The following is a 19,726-nucleotide window of genomic DNA, read 5'->3' on the forward strand; positions in this document are numbered from 1 at the left end:
CCCCCACGACGGGCAGCCAGGCTTTCATAGTCCTGATGGACCTCTCCAGGTTTCAGACCCCTCCCCCTTGGGGACGGCCCACCCCAGGTTTCAGACTCCTCCCCTTGGGGATGGACCTCCCCGGGTTTCACACTCCCTCCCTTGGGGATGGCCCACCCCAGATTTCATACTCCCCACTTTGGGGATGGCCCACCCGGGGTTTCAGACTCCCCACCTTGGGGATGGCCCGCCCCGGGGTTCAGACTCCTCCCCTTGGGGACGGCCCACCCCGGGTTTCATACTCCCCTCTTTGGGGATGGCCCACGCCGGGTTTCAGACCCCTCCCCTTGGGGATGGACCTCTCCAGGGGCATCTGAACCTCCAGGCGCTGGCGGCTCCCCCTGCCCGAGCACCAGGCTTGGTACCCAGGGGCAGGTGGCAGCGAAGACACAGAGGAAGTGAAGCACAAGCGAGACGGGATCCAGAGGAACACCGCAGCGTCCACGGTGTCTCCTAATGGTGACGAGAAGGAACAGACGTGCTTTCTCCTCCACTTCGCCCCTCATCCTACCCACAGGAAGCCCCTCCTAACGCCCCCGGCTCATCCACATCCTGACTGTGACCACCTCGCCGGAGCCCACTGGGCCCAGGGGCCTTGGTCAGCTTGGCTCTGCCCGCAAACATCTTGTCAGCAGGACACCACCCGGCCTGGAACGCCCTGCTGCATATCTGCCAGAAGTCCCCTTCCCACCTGGAGGTTCCCCACAGGCTAGGGCCTCTGCATTCTCGTCCCAGGACAGCAAAGAGCCAGTCACTCACTCTGAGCCTCTGGGATTCCCCGATTCCCTGAGGGTTCTCCGCTTTGTGCCCACAAATCCCCTTTACCCTAAATTATCTTCACTCCTATGTAATCCTCCACCGAGGGCCAGCTGCATCTTGGGGAACCGGAGGGCTGGCACTAATCCAAACCCCCCTTGTCTCTGTGCTGTCGCTGCTCCAAGCCACGTGACACTCATGACCTCCACGCCAGGCTGCCGCTGACGACGAGGAGGCAGAGGAAAACATCTGTCTGAAAAGAATGAAAGAGGACCACACGGCCATCCTGGGCTCCGCCCTCCCAGCACAGGGTGAGAGTCAGAGCAGAAGTCAGGACTCACGACTCAGGCCTTGGGACCTGCCTGGTGGTCCAGTGGTTAGGACTCTGCGCTTGCATTGCCAAGGGCCTGAGCTAAGATCTCACAAGCCTCTTGGCACAGCCCCCCCCCCCCCCAAAAGAGTCAGGACTCAATGACTTCAGAGTGGCTTTTTTACGTCACTGTTTTAAAATATGATCTCCATCATTTGGGGAAGAGAATAATTAACCTAGGGAACACAGACCGTACAAACTAAGCTGTCTTCCGACAAGTCTCTTACAGCCAAAGAGCACTGTAAGCCCCTTCCAGAGTCAAGAAGAAGGATTTCAAAAGTTCGGGAAAGTTCAATATGGCCCCACGGCTAGAAGTGCTTCAAGGGAGGCTAGCTCCAGGTGGACATGTGACTCCAGAGCCAAAGCTGGAAGCAGCTTAGAGAATGGATGAGTCTGTGGAGATGGAGAATGTGCATTTACAAGAGTAGAAGGGAAGTACCTGACCCCCAGAGACAGCAGCAGAGGGAGGCAAAGCCAACAAAGGAGAAAGAAGGTCAAGTCTCAAATGAGGCCGGGTACATTTGACTACCTGCATATACACGCATGGTTCACTCGCTAAGTCGTGTCCGCCTTCTCTGCAACCCCGTGGACGGCAGCACACTAGGCTTCCCTGTCTTTCACTATCTCCCGGAGTTTACTCAAACTCATGTCCACTGAGTCGGTGATGCCACCCAACCATCTTGTCCCCTTCTCCTCCCGCCTTCAATCTTTCCCAGCATCAGGGTCTTTTCCAATGAGTCAGCTCTTTGCATCAGGTGGCCCAAGTATTGGAGCTTCAGCTTTAGCATCATATTCAGGTATGTACTCTGAATATAGCAGAATATTCAGGGTTGATTTCCTTTAGGATTGACTGGTTTGATCTCCTTGCTGTCCAAGGGACTCTGAAGAGTTTTCTCCAGCACCACAATTTGAAAGCATCAATTCTTTGGTGCTCAGCCTTCTTTATGGTCCACCTCTTACATGACTACTGGAGAAACCAGTTTTGACTATACAGACCTGTTAGCAAAGTGATGTCTCTGCTTTTTAATATGCTGTCTAGGTTTGTCACAATTAATATATATATATACACATACACACACCTTTTAAAATTACGACCAACCCCAGTGTTTACAGCAGCACAGTTTACACTGGGCAAGACATGGATGCCACTTAAAGGCCCACAGACAGGAGAATGGATAAAGAAGATGTGGGACGTGTATGCAACAGAACACTTGCTGTTTAGTCACTAAGCTGTGTCAGACTCTTCTGTGAACACATGGACTGCAGCCCGCCAGGCTCCTCTGCCCATGCGATTTCCCCGGTAAGAATACTGGAGTGAGTTGGCACGTCCTTCTCCAGGGGATCTTTCCAACCCAGGGACTGAACTCACGTCTCCTGTGTTGGCAGGTGTATTCTTCACCACTGAGTCACGAGGGAAGCCCAGTGGAACACTACTCAGCCATAAAAAAGAATGAAATAATGCTGTTTGCGGCTGCATGAACGGACATAAAAATTATTATACCAAGTGAAGTCAGACAATATCATATGATATCACTTATATGCGGAACCTAAAAAATGGTACAAATGAAGCCATTTCCAAAAGAGAAATATATTCACAGACATAGAAAACAAACTTATGGCTACCAAACAGAAAAGGGAGAGAGGGAAAAATTAGGAGTTTGGAATTAGCAGATGCACATTACAGTATATAAAACAGATAAACAAGGTCCTACTCCATAGCACAGGAAACTGTATTCAACATCTTGGAGTGACTTACAATGGAAAAGAATCTGAAAAAGAATATAACATATATACTTGAACCATTTTGCTATATACCTGAAACCTTGTAAATCTGCTTGTATAAAAAATTCTGTTCAAAACAAGAAGCTATATAAGAAAAAATACATGTAAGACAATAGAAAGTGGAATTACTCAATTCCTATTTTACTTTCGTTTCCACAAGGAGAAAACAAATACACCTAAAGCCTTAGGTGTATAAAATGGTTCAATAAATACAGCTAAACACACCTTACCCACTTCCCTGGTGGCTGAGATGATAAGGAGTCTGTCTGCCTGCAATGCAGGAGACACAAGTTCAATCCCTGGGTTGGGAAGATCCCCTGGAGAAGGAAATGACAACCCACTCCAGGATTCTTGCCTGGAAAATCCCATGGACAGAGGAGCCTGGCGGGCTACAGTCCATGGGGTTGCAAAGAGTCGGACACGATTGGGCGACTTCACTCTCTGTCTCAAAACCTCAGAGAAGAAAGGCTGTGGGGATACAGAACTAGCTATCTTCTAAAAACAAGGTTTTGATTCCTCAAGTGAATGAATAACTCTATACATAAAAATTAAACCATTACGGGTAGAGCCACCTTCTGCCCTTCCATTCCCAGTCACATGTAACCATTCTCCCCAGCTTGATGGCAGTCCTTCCAGGCCTTTCTCCGCGCCTGCAAATTCCCACAGAAAATGCATCACATTACTTTGTGAAGCTTTTTTCCCCCATTAAGGTATCACATTGGTGAGGGTATCTCTGTATTGGTCAGGGTTCTCCTGAGAGACAGAACCAATAGAACAGGTAGAGAACAGAGACAGACTTTTAGACAGACAGAGACAGAGATATTGATTTAGAGGAATGGGCTTGTATGACTGGGGGGCTGGCAAGTCCAGCTCTGCAGGCCAGGCCCGCTCTTGAGGTCCTCAACTGACTGGATGAGGTCTACGCACATTATGGAGGGTTCATCACCTACTTAGAGTCCACTCATCTGAACGTTAATCGTACACCTTCACTGCAAAGTCTATGCTGGTGTTTGACCGAACCACTGGGTACCCCAGCCTGACCAGGCTGTCACATAAAAGTAACCATCGCCGTTAACCTGCAACTTGTCTCCTCAGTGACCAGCGTCTCCCAGAGTTCCTTCCGTGTCAGTTCGTACAGAATGACCGCATGCACAGTCAGGAGGCACCATCCTCTATCTAACCATTCCCTTGCTGATGGACACGCCTTACTTCCTTTTGCCCGTTACTAACGATGCTGAAACCATGTCCTGGTATCTGCCTTCTGGTGAACAAATGCCTGTGTTTTTCCAAAAGAGATGGACGTGACGTGTGCATGTCAAAAATCATGGGTAGGGGTGGGCGTTGAAAACTTTTCACAGAAGTTGGCAACCTGTCTTCCAAAGCAACCTCAAATTTTTAAATGATGAATTTAAAATTCATCAAACCAAGAATTCCAGTTTAAGGAAACAGTGCTCAGCACACTGGCATGTCACTATCAAAGGTGGAAGTGAGGGCCTTGATCAAAGGGAAGGCTGGGAGGATAGACGTCTCATTCACCCAGCCACCGGCAGACTCCGCTGAGCCGCGGTTTGCTCTGGGTGGGATGCAGTGGAACTGCCGCCTGGGAGGGCAGGCCTGGTCCTTCCTCGGCAATGACTGTCCACGGGAAAATCTCCCGTATCACAGAAATAAGGCCGAGACCTGCTGTTGTTGGCACTAAAGGCTATGATCTCAGAAGCAAAATAATTATCTTGGAGAAACTGTGGCAGTGAAAAAAAAAAGCCAGATGGTTTAAAAAGGACAAATATTGGCGTCTTTGTTGAAGCAGAAGGTGCTGAATTCTAGATACTGCAGACATTGCTGTTACTCCCTGGCAAATCCCAGTGTGGACCGTTAGAGGGATGGTTGGGAGCCCATGGAATCAGGAGATGGGCCCCCAGAAGCCTGCAGAAGTCCATGCAGAACAGGGGGTCGTACGGGGGTGGGTGGGTGGAGGGTACCCCAGAGTGGTTCCAATTACAGAAATGCCTCCTATCAAGCCTCTCCTGAGTCCTTCAGGGACAAGATGGGGACTGCTGGGTGGAATGACAGGGCCATCTTAAACCTCTGTAGCGGGGGCTGGGATCGCCTGAGGAGAGGTTCCTGCAGCATGCCAAAGGGCTGAGGCCTCCAGCCAGTCTGCCTGAGTCCAGGCAGGCGGGAGCAACCTGACACACAAAGGCTCAGAGAAGCCAGAGCTGGGAAGATCCCCAGATGTAGGATGATACATTTGTACATCACAAATGTCTCAGCAGGCTGGAAAAAAGGGCAGAAACCAAAGGGAGGAGATGCTGTGGAGGAAATTCAACAGCAGATCGAACCTACAGGTAGAGAGGGGAGAGACCCCTGACGACAGCACCTCCCAGGATGAAACCTATGGGGCTTCAGAGGCTGTAACGGGGGAGTCCCACTGGTCATGGACAGATGTGAGAGCTGGACTATAAAGAAAGCAGAGCACCGAATTGATGCTTTTGAACTGTGGTGTTGGAGAAGACTCGAGAGTCCCGTGGACTGCAAGGAGATCAAACCAGTCCATCCTAAAGGAGATCAGTCCTGAATATTCATTGGAAGGAGTGATGTTGAAGCTGAAATTCCAATATGTGGCCACCTGATGTGAAGAACTGACTCACTGGAAAAGATCCTGATGCTGGGAAAGATTGAAGGCGGGAGGAGAAGGGGACGACAGAGGATGAGATGGTTGGATGGCATCACCGACTCAGTGGACCTGAGTTTGAATAAACTCTGGGAGTTGGTGATGGACAGGGAGGCCTGGCTTGCTGCAGTCTATGGGGTCACAAAGAGTTGGACACGACTAAGCGACTGAACTGAACTGAACTGAACAGGGAACCCCGAAGCCCATCCGGTCTCCAGCTGCACGAGAAGCCCAGGAGGCAGGCGGCTCTCCACAAGGCCCTTCAGACCCCGGACGCTGCAAGGTGAGCACTTCCAGGTGCGTCTTCTGTGTTCCCACACCTGTGCAAGTCAGTCAGACCTGTTACCACAGCTCCGTGTCTTAATTTAAATTATTTAAAGCAGATAGGAAGTGCAACAAAAATTGTTTCCAGGGAAACTAGGTAGACCGCTTGGAAGAGACGTGACAAAGGACAGTTGCTTAAAAAATAACCACTGTGGCCACTGTCGGGGGTGGGTGGGGATAGGTGTGTGTGTCGGGGGTGGAGCTGGAAAAGACCAGGAAAAAGTCATGGAAACAGAAGGATTCTGCAACCAGAGCCCTTTCCTGTACTTTGAAGACACTGACGCTGGCTTTGGGGTACAGCACACCTGGGTTTATAAAAGGATGAAGCAGGATTCTAACCAGCAGACCCCAAACTCAAAAAGACTGGCGCACGGATGGGTACTTACATATTTATACTAAACTGTTTAAGATGTGAATATGATTTTTTCTTTTTTTAAAATTGCATTAGAGTTGATTTACAATGTTGTGCTGATTTCTGCTGTCTAGCAAAGTGACTCAGCTGTACATACATATATTCCTTTTCATATGCTCTTTCATTGTGGTTTATCACAGGATAGTGACTCTAATTCCCTGTGGTATACTGTAGGAGCTTGCTGCTTATCCATCCTATATATACTAGTTTGCGTCTACAATCCCAAACTCCCAGCCCTTCCCTCTGAATATGATATTCTTTGGCTCTTTGCATTGATTTTTTCAATTAACCCACCAGCTCCCATACCAGCTGTGTCGGCTCAAGGTGCTCTCCCTACTGTGTTAGGTTTAGTTCCGGTGGCAAGTTCCACAGGAAGCTCGCAGACACTGCAGGAGAGAGGGCTGCGGATGCAGAGGCCCCATGGCCCCCGGCGCCTGGTGCCGCGGCTCTGGCGGGCGGGCAGGCCGCAGGCCGGGGCACAGGGAAGCCCAGCGCTCGCCGCTGCCTCTTCACCTATTTGTCTGGGCACCATCTCCCTTTCCTCTCGAAGAATTACCTTTACCTCTCGGCTCACACTCCAGACTGTAGATTAAGTCAGCTCAAAGAACGTAAAGAAAACACACATTATAAATGCCCTCTGGATGGGCTTTCATCCCATTCACAACTGCCTTTAATCTTAGGCCGCGGGTTTCCAACCGAGACTAATGCAATTATTATATTGGCCTCTGACTCCACACGTTCCCTAGTCCAGCCTCCTCTGTGCTTTTAGGACAAGGTTAACACAACAGGCAGAGGATCTTTCTAACTGAAGATCCCAGGTGACTGAAGAAAGCAAGCCCTATTTACTTACTATAGACATTCACCACTTTTAAATCCATTATCTCTTTTTGTTCTCGTCGACTTCGAGAGGTGGTTACTGGTGTCTTCGTTTGCACAAGTGAAAAATGGAAAAGCAGACAGGGGGGTGGTTTCCTTTTCACACTCAGTCGGCGGGAAATAAAAGAGCAGGATGCCTACCCAGGGGAGATTCTAGAATCCACATTCTCTTTGCAACCTTCTAAGCTGTCTGCAGAGCTGTGAAGAGCCAGGTAGGTTTTCTTACGAAAGTGTGTGCGTGTGTGTGTGCATGTGTGTGTGTGCGCGCGCGTGTGTGTGTGTGTGTGTGTGTGTAGAGGGAGAGAGAGAGAGGAAGGCCAGGAAGATGTGGCTGAATTAGAAAGGCATGCCTGCAGCCAGGGTTTGAGGAATCAGCGTGTCCAGGAGTAAAGGGGCCAGATAAGGACAAGTCAGTCCCAGCTCTGAGGGGAGAAAGCGCTGCTCAGAGGTCTTCTGCGGTTAGAGCCCTGCGAGCTTCCCGCAGGACAGCGGCTGCCAGACAAGCAGGGCCAGCCACGAGCCAAGAGGGCCCTGCCCAGGCTTGAACGGAAGGGTCCTCCCCAGAGGCCAAAAGGGTGGGGAGGAGAGGAAGGGGCCGGGCCTGGAGGACCCGGTCGGGAGCTGGACGATACCCACACGTGTGCAGGGCAGGAGCCGTCTGGGGGCCGCAGCGAGGGTCTGACAGAGCTCTTCCGACCGCTGGATCAGAGGCAAGTCCACCCAGACTGGACCCTGCTGGGCTGCGCAGGTAAGACCTGCACAAACGTGGCCCCTGCAAGCAGGGCCTGATTCTCAAAGCGGGCAGAAGTGGGGAACTCTGGGCAAGAGTCTAGATATCTGCCTTTTAAAAAGCTCTCCAGGTGATTCTGATACAAGCCCAGGTTTGAGAAACACTGGTCTACCCTTTGGTGCAATGCAAGAAGCAATTCTGGGTGCCTTGGAAAACAAAGGTGAACATCCACTGACAGATGAATGGATAAAGAAGATGTGCATGTGTATTCAGTGGAATATTACCCAGCCATAAAAAAGATGAAATAATGCCATTTGCAGCAACATGGACGGACCTAGAGATTATCATGCTAACTGAAGTAAGCCAAAGATAAATGTGGTATCTCTTATATGTGGAATCTTTAAAAAGACACAAATAAATTTATATACAGAACAAAAACAGACCCACAGGCATAGAAAACAAACTAAAGGGGAGGGGAGAGGGATAAATTAGGGGTTTGGGACTAACAAGGACCAACTGTGAGGAACAGAGAACTATATTCTGTAAGCTTATAAAGGAAAAGAATATGAAAAGTATATATAAAGTGTATAGAATAAAGGACAGAAATAGTATGGACTAACAGAAGCAGAAGATATTAAGAAGAGGTGGCAAGAATACACAGAAGAACTGTACAAAAAAGATCCTCACGACCAAGATAATCACGATGGTGTGATCACTCACCTAGAGCCAGACATCCTGGAATGTGAAGTCAAGGGGGCCTTAGAAAGCATCACTACGAACAAAGCTAGTGGAGGTGATGGAATTCCAGTTGAGCTATTCCAAATCCTAAAAGATGATGCTGTGAAAGTGCTACACTCAATATGCCAGCAAATTTGGAAAACTCAGCAGTGGCCACAGGACTGGAAAAGGTCAGTTTCCATTCCAATCCCAAAGAAAGGCAATGCCAAAGAATGCTCAAACTGCCACACAATTGCACTCATCTCACACGCTAGTAAAGTAATGCTCAAAATTCTCCAAGTCAGGCTTCAGCAATACGTGAACGGTGAACTTCCAGATGTTCAAGCTGGTTTTTGAAAAGGCAGAGGAACCAGAGATCAAATTGCCAACATTCTCTGGATCATCAAAAAAGCAAGAGAGTTCCAGAAAAACATCTATTTCTGCTTTATTGACTATGCCAAAGCCTTTGACTGTGTGGATCATAATAAACTGTGGAAAATTCTGAAAGAGATGGGCATACCAGACCACCTGACCTGCCTCTTGAGAAACCTGTATGCAGGTCAGGAAGCAACAGTTAGAACTGGACATGGGACAACAGACTGGTTCCAAATAGGAAAAGGAGTACGTCAAGGCTGTATATTGTTACCCTGCTTATTTAACTTCTGTGCAGAGTACATCATGAGAAATGCTGGGCTGGAGGAAGCACAAGATGGAATCAAGACTGCTGGGAGAAATATCAATAACCTCAGATATGCAGATGATACCACCCTTACGGCAGAAAGTGAAGAACTGAAGAGCCTCTTGATGAAAGTGAAAGTGGAGAGTGAAAAAGTTGACTTAAAGCCCAACATTCAGAAAACGAAGATCATGGCATCCGGTCCCATCACTTCATGGGAAATAGATGGGGAAACAGTGGAAACGGTGTCAGATTTTATTTTTCTGGGCTCCAAAATCACTGCAGATGGTGACTGCAGTCATGAAATTAAAAGACGCTTACTCCTTGAAAGGGAAGTTGTGACCAACCTAGATAGCATATTGAAAAGCAGAGACATTACTTTGCCAACAAAGGTCTGTCTAGTCAAGGCTATGGTTTTTCCTGTGGTCATGTATGGATGTGAGAGTTGGACTGTGAAGAAAGGTGAGCGCCAAAGAACTGGTGCTTTTGAACTGTGGTGTTGGAGAAGACTCTTGAGAGTCCCTTGGACTGCAAGGAGATCCAACTAGTCCATTCTGAAGGAGATCAGCCCTGGGTGTTCATTGGAAGGACTGATGTTGAAGCTGAAACTCCAATACTTTGGCCACCTGATATGAAGAGCTGAGTCCTTTGAAAAGACCCTGATGCTGGGAAAGATTGGGGGCAGGAGGAGAAGGGGATGACAGAGGATGAGACGGTTGGATGGCATCACTGACTCGATGGACGTGGGTTTGGGTGAACTCGGGCAGTTGGTGATGGACAGGGAGGCCTGGGGTGCTGCGGTCATGAGGTCACAAAGAGTCGGACATGCCTGAGCGGCTGAACTGAATGAATATACATAAAACTGAATCACTTTGCTATACGCCTGAAACTAACATGACATTGTAAATCAACTCTACTTCAATCAAAAAAATAATAATAATTTAAAAAATGGACAAGGGGGAAGAAAAGACAACCGTGTCCTTATTTGAGTTTATAACCATATCCCCCTCTAGCAGATATTTCAGACTGTAGGCATTCCCTCCAGTTATACATCAAGGTCACGTTTTGAAATCTCAATACTGCCAACACTGAAGAAGGATGAATCATTGGGATGCTTTTCCCATCACTTTCATCAAATATCACATTACCATAGACGTCTGGAGAAAGGAGCGTCTGTACTGTTCTTTCAGACATTGGTTCTTTAGAACTGAGTGAGCTTCAGAATCACTTTGAGGGCTTGTTAAAACCCTAATGGCAGGATGTCCCTGGTAGTCCAGTAGCTAAGACTCCATGCTCCCAAAGCAGGGGACTGCATTCAATCCCTGGTCAGGGACTAGATCCCACATCCCAGCACTAAGACCCACTGTGTATGTGTGCTAAGTCACTTCACTTGTGCCTGACTCTGCGACCCTGTGGACTGTTGCCTGCCAGGCTCCTCTGTCCATGGCATTCTCCAGGAAAGACTGGAGGAGTGGGTTGCCACGCTCTCCTCCAGGGGATCTTCCCAGACCTTGAACTCCGGTGTCCTGCACTGTAGGCAGATTCTTTACCATCTGAGCTACCAGGGAAGCCCAAGAATACTGGAGTGGGTAGCTTATCCCTTCTCCAGTGGATCTTCCGGACCCAGGAATCGAACCGGAGTCTCCCGCATTGCAGGTGGATTCTTTACCTGCTGAGGCACCAGGGAAGCCCACCCCGCCCTCTGCAACAACAACAAAACACCCTGGGCCACCCCCAGGGCTTCGGATTTGCTGGGTCCAGGGTGGGGCCCGAGCATCTGCGTTTCTAACACCTCATCAAGGGCTGCTGCCACTGCTGAAGCGGGAACCACACTCTGAGAACCACTTTCGTAGACAGTTCTGGATTGCTGTCATCTAGCCATTTTTCCTGAAGAAACCACAAAGTCCGCCTTTAATAGCCATTTTAATGTGCGGAGAACAAGGGATTTGACGCGGGTCCCCATGGTGCTGCCGCCAATCGCGCATGTGCAAAATCGCGCATGTGCAAAATCGCGCATGTGCAAAATCGCGCGTGTGTTTCTGCGGTAGCCACGCCCCACTTGTTGACACAGCCCCCGTGTCCCAGTGGGTGCTGCAGCACGTGGGGGCGGGTGGCCAGCTCGGGCCCATCTGGATGGTCCTTGAGATCGCCCACCTGCCGCCCGCTCTGTCCCACCACCCTGAGCCTGCACCCACTCTCAGAGGCGGGCTGGGTGAACGGACCGCCGTCTCACAGCTGAGGAGGGTCCCCACAGCGGGGCGGGGACATGAACTGCCCACACTGGACTCTGCGTTCTCGAGTCTCACTTCCTTGACACCCCGTTTCCAATCAGGCGCATGGAGGCCCACGGGGACCCAGGTCAGGTGGGGGTCCCTGGTGGAGGGGGTTGGCAGACCAGGTCACCACCCACTCCTCACCTTCCTCTCTACATACGTCCGTGGGACTCTCGGTCCCCAACCTGACTGGCCCGGTTGCTGTGATGCTGGGATTCCCGTTTCTGATCATCACAGCTTTTCCGTGGACTCTGTTCTGCCACACCTGAGAGCAGTTACTGCCCATCCTGGCTCCAAGGCAGGCTACCCCCAGCAGCTCTGCTCAGGATGGCCGCAGGCTGAAGGGCTGGGAGCAGCAGCGGCTGGCACAGGGCCGGCAGGTCCCCGTGCCCCACTCTGCACAGAGAGCCACTTCCTCGTCTGTCGCACAGGTGGTCCCATCTGGCGGGCCCCCCCTGAGCCCACCGACCTGGCCTGCTCCCAAGGTGACTTGAGAGCATTCAGACAGCAGCCCCCTAGCTTCAATCACCCCAGGTGCTGGGTGGGTGAGAGACGGGTCTAAAATGTCCACGGTTTCACAGCTTTAAAATCCACACCAGCAAACCTCAGAAATGTACCACCTCTTCCCAAACCCCCGCAGAACACAGCTTGAGGAATTCCTCTGCCCACAGCCCAGATTGCTGGCCTTTTGGGTCAACATGCCGAAGCCGTCCTTCAGCACCTAACGGGCCAGGGACCTAACCGCTCAGTGCCTCGGTTTCCTCATCTGTAAAACGGAAGCCATCACAGCACTCACTCACAGACTCACCGTGAAGGTTCAGAGCACAGGCGCATATACACTTGTTCTGGTGTATAAATTTCTGTGGCCTCCTGTCAGAGGGGGGCCGGAGGGTCAAGCTCCAGTGATGATGACGCTCTCATTATTACGGGGCCCACAAACCATGTGTCTACCTCCCTTACGTCACTTAGACCTCTCAGACGAGTGAAGAAGAATCTTTTCTGCCCGGTGGTCTGGCACACACGATGTGTGTTTTCTACCAAAAGGGAAAAGTGGGGGCCCCTCTCCCACCTTGGGGGCACAGGAGGGTCCCCAAGGACAACAGTGGTCCTCAGGGTGTCCAGCAGTCCACCTGCTGTCAAGGGGCAGCCTCACTTGGAGGAGGGAGCGGATAAAACCACCACGGTCCAAACCAAAAGCATCACGGCCAAGCCCCACACTCACGTCCAGAACCGTCCACTGCTCGACTACAATAGCATCGTAGCCCTGCGTGGTTCTGCTGTCTTCTGTGGAAACAGCTTCAAAGATGAATACTCCATCTGTCAAGTCGTGCAAGGAATCTGTGGAGAAAGAAAAAGCGGGGGGATGGGGGAGTGGTTGCTGTAAACTGTCTGTGGCAGAAGCCTCACAAGCAGCGAAAATGTTCACTGCATTCATTAATAATCCCAATCAGAACATCTTTTCAGCATGTTAATTAAAGAAGGCACATACAGCCGTAGAGTCTAGCCCCATCAGAATGAATGAGACTCATTTACCTCGCGGTTTTGAATAATATCCTTGATTTTATGAGCCCAAATCTCATTGTTAGCAATCACCATTTGATTTCACACGTTTACCTTCCTTTTCACGCTCCACCGTCAGGAAGCACTGGGGAGAATGGATTTGGGAGGGAAACACAGTCATTCAGGGACAATTTTTAGGAGAAAACTATATGGAGGGGAGAGAGATTATTCGGAAGAGGGGCTGGGTGTAACACGGGAGCTCTGGGTTCGCAGACCAGATCCACAGGCACTGGTTCCTTGACAACTGTGTGATGTGCGTGCCGAGCACAGGACGCTCTCGTCAGGAGGTGAAATCTGGGGGAAGGGGGACTTTTTCCAAATGACTTACCACTGAAAACGTTTCCTTGGGCATATCAATGGTAAGGTTCTGAGTTCTGTATAATTCATCAAACCTACATCACACACACGAAACGACTCAGAACTGCCTCAGGCAATGAGAGGGTCAAGAAAAATACTCCCAGGATCCTCGTTCCTGCAGAAGACCTTCAAGGAGGTGCATTTAGTAAATGGCTCCTGAATGCCCTGGATCCACTTAGATGAAGGGCTGTGTGGAATAGAGGAATGGACTCAGAAGCAGGTGGTTGGGCCTGTGCTGTGTCGGAAAATGAAAATGACCCTTTCAGGGGCCTGTCCTCTTATCTGTGAAGAGGGAGTGGGGACACAGAGTTCCTGCCGGTCAGTACTGTACAAATCACTGCTCTGTCACACCCGCCTGGACTGAGCTCCGTCCCCAACTCCACTCCCAACTCAGACATTGATGCTCTGATCGCTAGAGTGACTATATTTGGAGACAGATCTTTTCCGGGAGTAGTTAAGGTTCAGTGACATCATAAGGCTGGGCCCTAGTCTAACAGGCATGGAGTCCTTAGAAGAAGAGGAAGAGACACTGGAGCAGCGCCCCCCAGCCCCCCAACCATGTGCAGAGGAAGGGCTATAGGAAGACACAGAGGTGGCCGTCTGCAAGTCAGGAAAGGAGACCTCACCAGAAACAGAACTTGCCAGCCCCCTGACCATGGACGTGCAGCCTCCTGAACCATGAGAAAATAAACATCTACTGCTCAAGCCACTCGGTCCACGGCGGTTGGTTACGGCAACAGACATAAAAAGTGTTTAATGGTATAAAGGACAATTCCTTTAAAGGGGCAGTTCACACAAGAACATGATCTCTTCTTCATCCAGAAGGGAAGGGGGACAAATCCAGAAAGCCCCAAGTCACAGTGGCGTTCAGAAACTGCCTGCACTGTCCAGCAGTCACAAAAAGACAGACAGATAAACACACACAGTGACCGTCAGCGCCTGACTTCCAACAGACCTCACGAGCAAAACCAAAAAAGCCATCAGGATGAGAAACCTGCGTCTTATTTGAAACAACAAAATAAGTAACAAATAGATGGATGGCCCTGCTTACCACTCTTCATGGTACAGAAAAAGCTTCCTGCACTGAAGGGAATTGTAACTGCACAACCTTTCCAGAGACCAACTTAGCAAGGTCTAAGAAGCCTGAAAGACAAAAGTCCATCCTCTTTTCACTCCAGAGACCCTGCCTCCTTCAGCCTATTATGCACCAGGTGCCCTTGAGGTCACAGGTGATAAATTAAGACCCTGCTCCCACAGAGCTTCCCCCTGCAGGGAGATGATGACGTAATGTCCAAGGAAGTAAATGCTATGAGAATACAAAGTGGGCTAGGAGAGGAGGTGTGTGGAGTTGGAGGAAACCGTGCCGCTGTTTCTGACCGAAGTTCTCAGAGCAGGACGCTCCACTCTGAGGAGAGAGATGAACTAACTGCAAGCCAGCCGCATGGGAACACGGGGTTTGAGAGTTCACGGGAGAAGACACAGCTCAACTAAGACTGCAGACTGAATGAGGGCCCACCAGGGGCCAGATGAGCAGCAGAATCGTGAGAAGAGAGTCAAGACCGAGTCAGCTTAGTGGTGGGGAGGAGACCAGCCAACCAGGGGCTGACCCAGGTGACTTGCTCGGCCAGTGGGATTTCAGCAGATGGGATGCAAGCAGAGGCTTGCGGAACACGGGCACGGCTGAACGTGATCTCATGTCTGGGCCACTTTGAGAGGACATGCCCCAGCTCGCCTGCCCCGCTGGAGCACAGCCTAGATCCGATGACCCTCAGACCTGAGAGTAGGCCCAGCTGTCTCAAAGAAACTGCTCCAGCCAACGTGCAAATACGAGCGATTTGGAGTGGTTTGTTACACAGCGTCATTGTGGCAATAACTGACTGTTACAAGGCTTGATCAAAACTTGAGAAGTTCGAGACCAAGAATACCTGGGGGATATTCCTGATTATTCCAGAGTGAGAGAGGGGCCTGATCAACTCAACAATCCACGGCTCTGAGAGGAATTCCTGGAGCACAGTAGCCTCTTATATTATTCCTACCTGAGAAAACAATACTCCATTTCCAGTAAGATCCCTGTGGGTTAATCAGTACCATGCTCTGCTATTAATTTTCTTTCCTAAACCAATAGTCTGTTATCAACGACCCTTAGCAAAAGCACTAACCTTACTTCTTTCATTTGCTCTGCTGAAAAGTTCCTCCCAAGTCCAATGTCCTTCTAAGATACATTTTACTAAGGTGAGCAACAAAGAACAGAACTACTCTTCGGCTGAACCTCATTATAAGTCTTTTGGGGTCCAGGACAAACATGGGCAATAGTCCGGCTCACTTTTTCAGTTTTGGGCAACACAGGTCAGGCGGAAGACGGTGCCGCTTAGGGACATCCTACGGACCCTCGTGAATAAAGCTTTCCCTAGTCCTGACCTGGGGAGTGCTTGGGACCGGAAGATACTCACTGACCCTTCAGCACTGTATCAACACAGCACACATGCCTGAAAGGCTTCTACAAAATATATTACACCCAATTTTCAAAGTCTCCTCCTACAGATCTCCTTACCGGTAAGCCTCCAAGTCCTTTAAATGTGCCAAACGCCCTCCGAGTATTAGAATGCCCAGCGTGACACAGCTGAGGTCCACAGAGGGAAGGGGCTTGCTCTCCTAACCCCTGCCTGGCCTCCCCTCCGTCGCCCACAGGGAGGAGGGCTGTGTGGTCCAGGCTTGGGGGCGGGAAGCGGGAACAAACCAGGCCCTTGTTCCCCACCCTCCTCCTTCGGTGCCACCTCCAGCCTCTCAGCCCACGGCTCCGCCCTGAATCCAGAGTGCTGATTCACGCACTTAACTGCCCAGCACCTTCAGAGTGGCTGTCAAAATCTGGTCATCTGGAACAGGAAAAAGTCAACGAGCCACAGAGAGCAGACAGCCGGGCTTTAAGAGAGCGCCTTGTTTGGACGGCCTCAGCCCCCGGTCCGTCTCTCTATCACCGTCTCGGCTCAGCCTCGCTGTTGCACGCTCCGAGCTGGGATTGAAAGGTCGCTCTCAGAGTGAGGCTCCGCCTGCAGAAAGGTTAACTCACCTCCATCGATGGAAAACACTCCATTATTACTGCATTTTTTATTAAAGTAAAGCTGCTTCCCTACTGTGCACAGGAAGCTGTTCACCCCGGCATTGTATAAATATTTGATGCCGATCTTTGGGCAAAAGGCCACCTTAACTCTCCAAGCTTATGATACACAAGAGGGTGTGGGAAAAGGAGACTCGCCCGCTCCCCCAAGAGGTAAATGCTGTGAGAAAACTGCTCATCCTCTGCAGCCCCTGGGACATGAAGACCCTGCCAAGCAAGCTCCCTCCAGCCCACCCTGGTGCCAGTCCTCTGCCAAGGCCAGCCTGAAACACACACGTCGTGACAACTGGCCGATGTATGCTCTACTAGAAAATGTCACTATTCTCCTTTTATTGGGTTGGCCCAAAAGTTCATTAGAACTAACACCCCCAAAAGACATCCTTTTCATTATAGGGGACTGGAATGCAAAAGTAGGAAGTCAAGAAACACCTGGAGTAACAGGCAAATTTAGCTTTGTGTACAGAACGAAGCAGGGCAAAGGCTAATAGAGTTCTGCCAAGAGAACGCACTGGTCATAGCAAACACCCTCTTCCAACAACACAAGAGAAGACTCTACACATGGACATCACCAGATGGTCAACACTGAAATCAGATTGATTATATTTGCAGCAAAAGATGGAGAAGTTCTATACAGTCAGCAAAAACAAGACCAGGAGCTGACTGTGGCTCAGATCATGAATTTCTTATTGCCAAATTCAGACTGAAATTGAAGAAAGTAGGGGAAACCACTAGACCATTCAGGTATGAACTAAGTCAAATCCCTATGACTATACAGTGGAAATGAGAAATAGATTTAAGGGACTAGATCTGATAGAGTGCCTGATGAATTATGGACGGAGGTTCGTGACATTGTACAGGAGACAGGAATCAAGACCATCCCCAAGAAAAAGAAATGCAAAAAAGCAAAATGGCTGTCTGAGGAGGCCTTACAAATAGCTGTGAAAAGAAGGGAAGTGAAAAGCAAAGGAGAAAAGGAAAGATATACCCATTTGAATGCAGAGTTCCAAAGAATAGCAAGGAGAGATAAGAAAGCCTTCCTCAGTGATCAATGCAAAGAAATAGAGGAAAACAACAGAATGGGAAAGACTAGAGATCTCTTCAAGAAAATTAGAGATACCAAGGGAACATTTCATGCCAAGATGGGCTCGATAAAGGACAGAAATGGTATGAACCTAACAGAAGCAGAAGATATTAAGAAGAGGTGGCAGGAATACACAGAAGAACTGCACAAATAAGATCTTCACGACCAAGATAATCACGATGGTGTGATCACTCACCTAGAGCCAGACATCCTGAATGTGAAGTCAAGTGGGCCTTAGGAAACATCACTACGAATAAAGCTAGTGGAGGGGATGGAGTTGAGCTATTTCAAATCCTGAAAGATGATGTTGTGAAAGTGCTGCACTCAATATGCCAGCAACTTTGGAAAACTCAGCAGTGGCCACAGGACTGGAAAAGATCAGTTTTCATCCAAACCCCAAGAAAGGCAATGCCAAAGAATGCTCAAACTACCACACAATTGCACTCATCTCACACGCGAGTAAAGTAATGCTCAAAATTCTCCAAGCCAGGCTTCAGCAATACGTGAACCGTGAACTTCCGGATGTTCAAGCTGGTTTTAGAAAAGGCAGAGGAACCAGAGATCAAATTGCCAACATCCACTGGATCATCAAAAAAGCAAGAGAGTTCCAGGAAAACATCTATTTCTGCTTTATTGACTATGCCAAAGCCTTTGACTCTGTGGATCACAATAAACTGGAAAATTCTGAAAAAGATGGGAATACCAGACCACCTGACCTGCCTCTCGAGAAACCTATATGCAGGTCAGGAAGCAACAGTTAGAACTGGACATGGAACAACAGACTGGTTCCAAATAGGAAAAGGAGCACGTCAAGGCTGTATATTGTCACCCTGCTTATTTAACTTATATGCAGAGTACATCATGAGAAATACTGGGCTGGAAGAAGCACAGGCTGGAATCAAAATTTCCAGGAAAAATATCAATAACCTCAGATATGCAGATGACACCACCCTTATGGCAGAAAGTGAAGAGAAACTAAAAAGCCTCTTGATGAAAGTGAAAGAGGAGAGTGAAAAAGTTGGCTTAGAGCTCAACATTCAGAAAACGAAGATCATGGCATCCGGTCCCATCACTTCATGGGAAATAGATGGGGAAACAGTGGCTGATTTTATTTTTCTAGGCTCCAAAATCACTGCAGATGGTGATTGCAGCCATGAAATTAAAGGACGTTTACTCCTTGGAAGGAAAGTTATGACCAACCTAGACAGCATATTGAAAAACAGAGACATTACTTTGCCAACAAAGGTCTGTCTAGTCAAGGCTATGGTTTTTCCAGTGGTAATGTATGGATGTGAGAGTTAGACTATAAAGAAAGGTGAGTGTGGAAGAATTGATGCTTTTGAACTGTGGTGTTGGAGAAGACTCTTGAGAGTCCCTTGGACTGCAAGGAGATCCAACCAGTCCATCCTAAAGGAGATCAGTCCTGGGTGTTCATTGGAAGGACTGATGTTGCACCTGAAACTCCAATACTTTGGCCACCTCATGCGAAGAGCTGACTCATTGGAAAAGATCCTGATGCTGGGAAAATCAAAGGCGGGAGGAGAAGGGGACGACAGAGGATGAGATGGTTGGATGGCATCACCGAGTCAATGGACATGTGTTTGGGTGAACTCCCGGAGTTGGTGACGGACAGGGAGGCCTGGCATGCTGCAGTTCATGGAGTTGCAAAGAGTTGGACACGACTGAGTGACTGAACTGGAAAGTTTATTTGCTCTGTCTGTAACATGTTATGGAAAAACCTGAAGGAACTTTTGAGCCGACCCAACAACACGCTAAGACAGTCCAAATTACCCATGGTGGTGTCGCTAGCATCCCAGATGTTCTTGCTCCGACATCCCTTCTCCCTACCAGGATGGCAATCATGGCACCACCTTGGTTCCAGGAGTGGCCTGTACCAACCTCTCAGCCCTACCTGCCTGGGTTATACGGATATGCAACCCCCCTGCAAATAGAATCACCCCATCTGGGCAACGGTGCGTGCCACTCC

At 49.4% G+C, this 19,726-nt stretch overlaps 1 protein-coding gene across 6 annotated transcripts in view; it reads right to left on the bottom strand.

Annotated features, from left to right (window-relative positions):
- The window catches only part of RFTN1 (raftlin, lipid raft linker 1), a 225,963-nt gene that overhangs the window by 35,014 nt on the left and 171,223 nt on the right, over window positions 1-19,726 (bottom strand). For all 6 annotated transcript variants that reach the window (XM_024997191.2, XM_024997190.2, XM_024997194.2 and 3 more), the window contains one exon: window positions 12,849-12,964. In XM_024997191.2, the coding sequence (XP_024852959.1) occupies window positions 12,849-12,964 (116 nt within the window). The remainder of the gene's footprint in view (window positions 1-12,848; window positions 12,965-19,726) is intronic.

Source organism: Bos taurus, chromosome 1 (assembly GCF_002263795.3).
Source record: "Bos taurus isolate L1 Dominette 01449 registration number 42190680 breed Hereford chromosome 1, ARS-UCD2.0, whole genome shotgun sequence".
Classification (NCBI taxonomy): Eukaryota; Metazoa; Chordata; class Mammalia; order Artiodactyla; family Bovidae; genus Bos; species Bos taurus.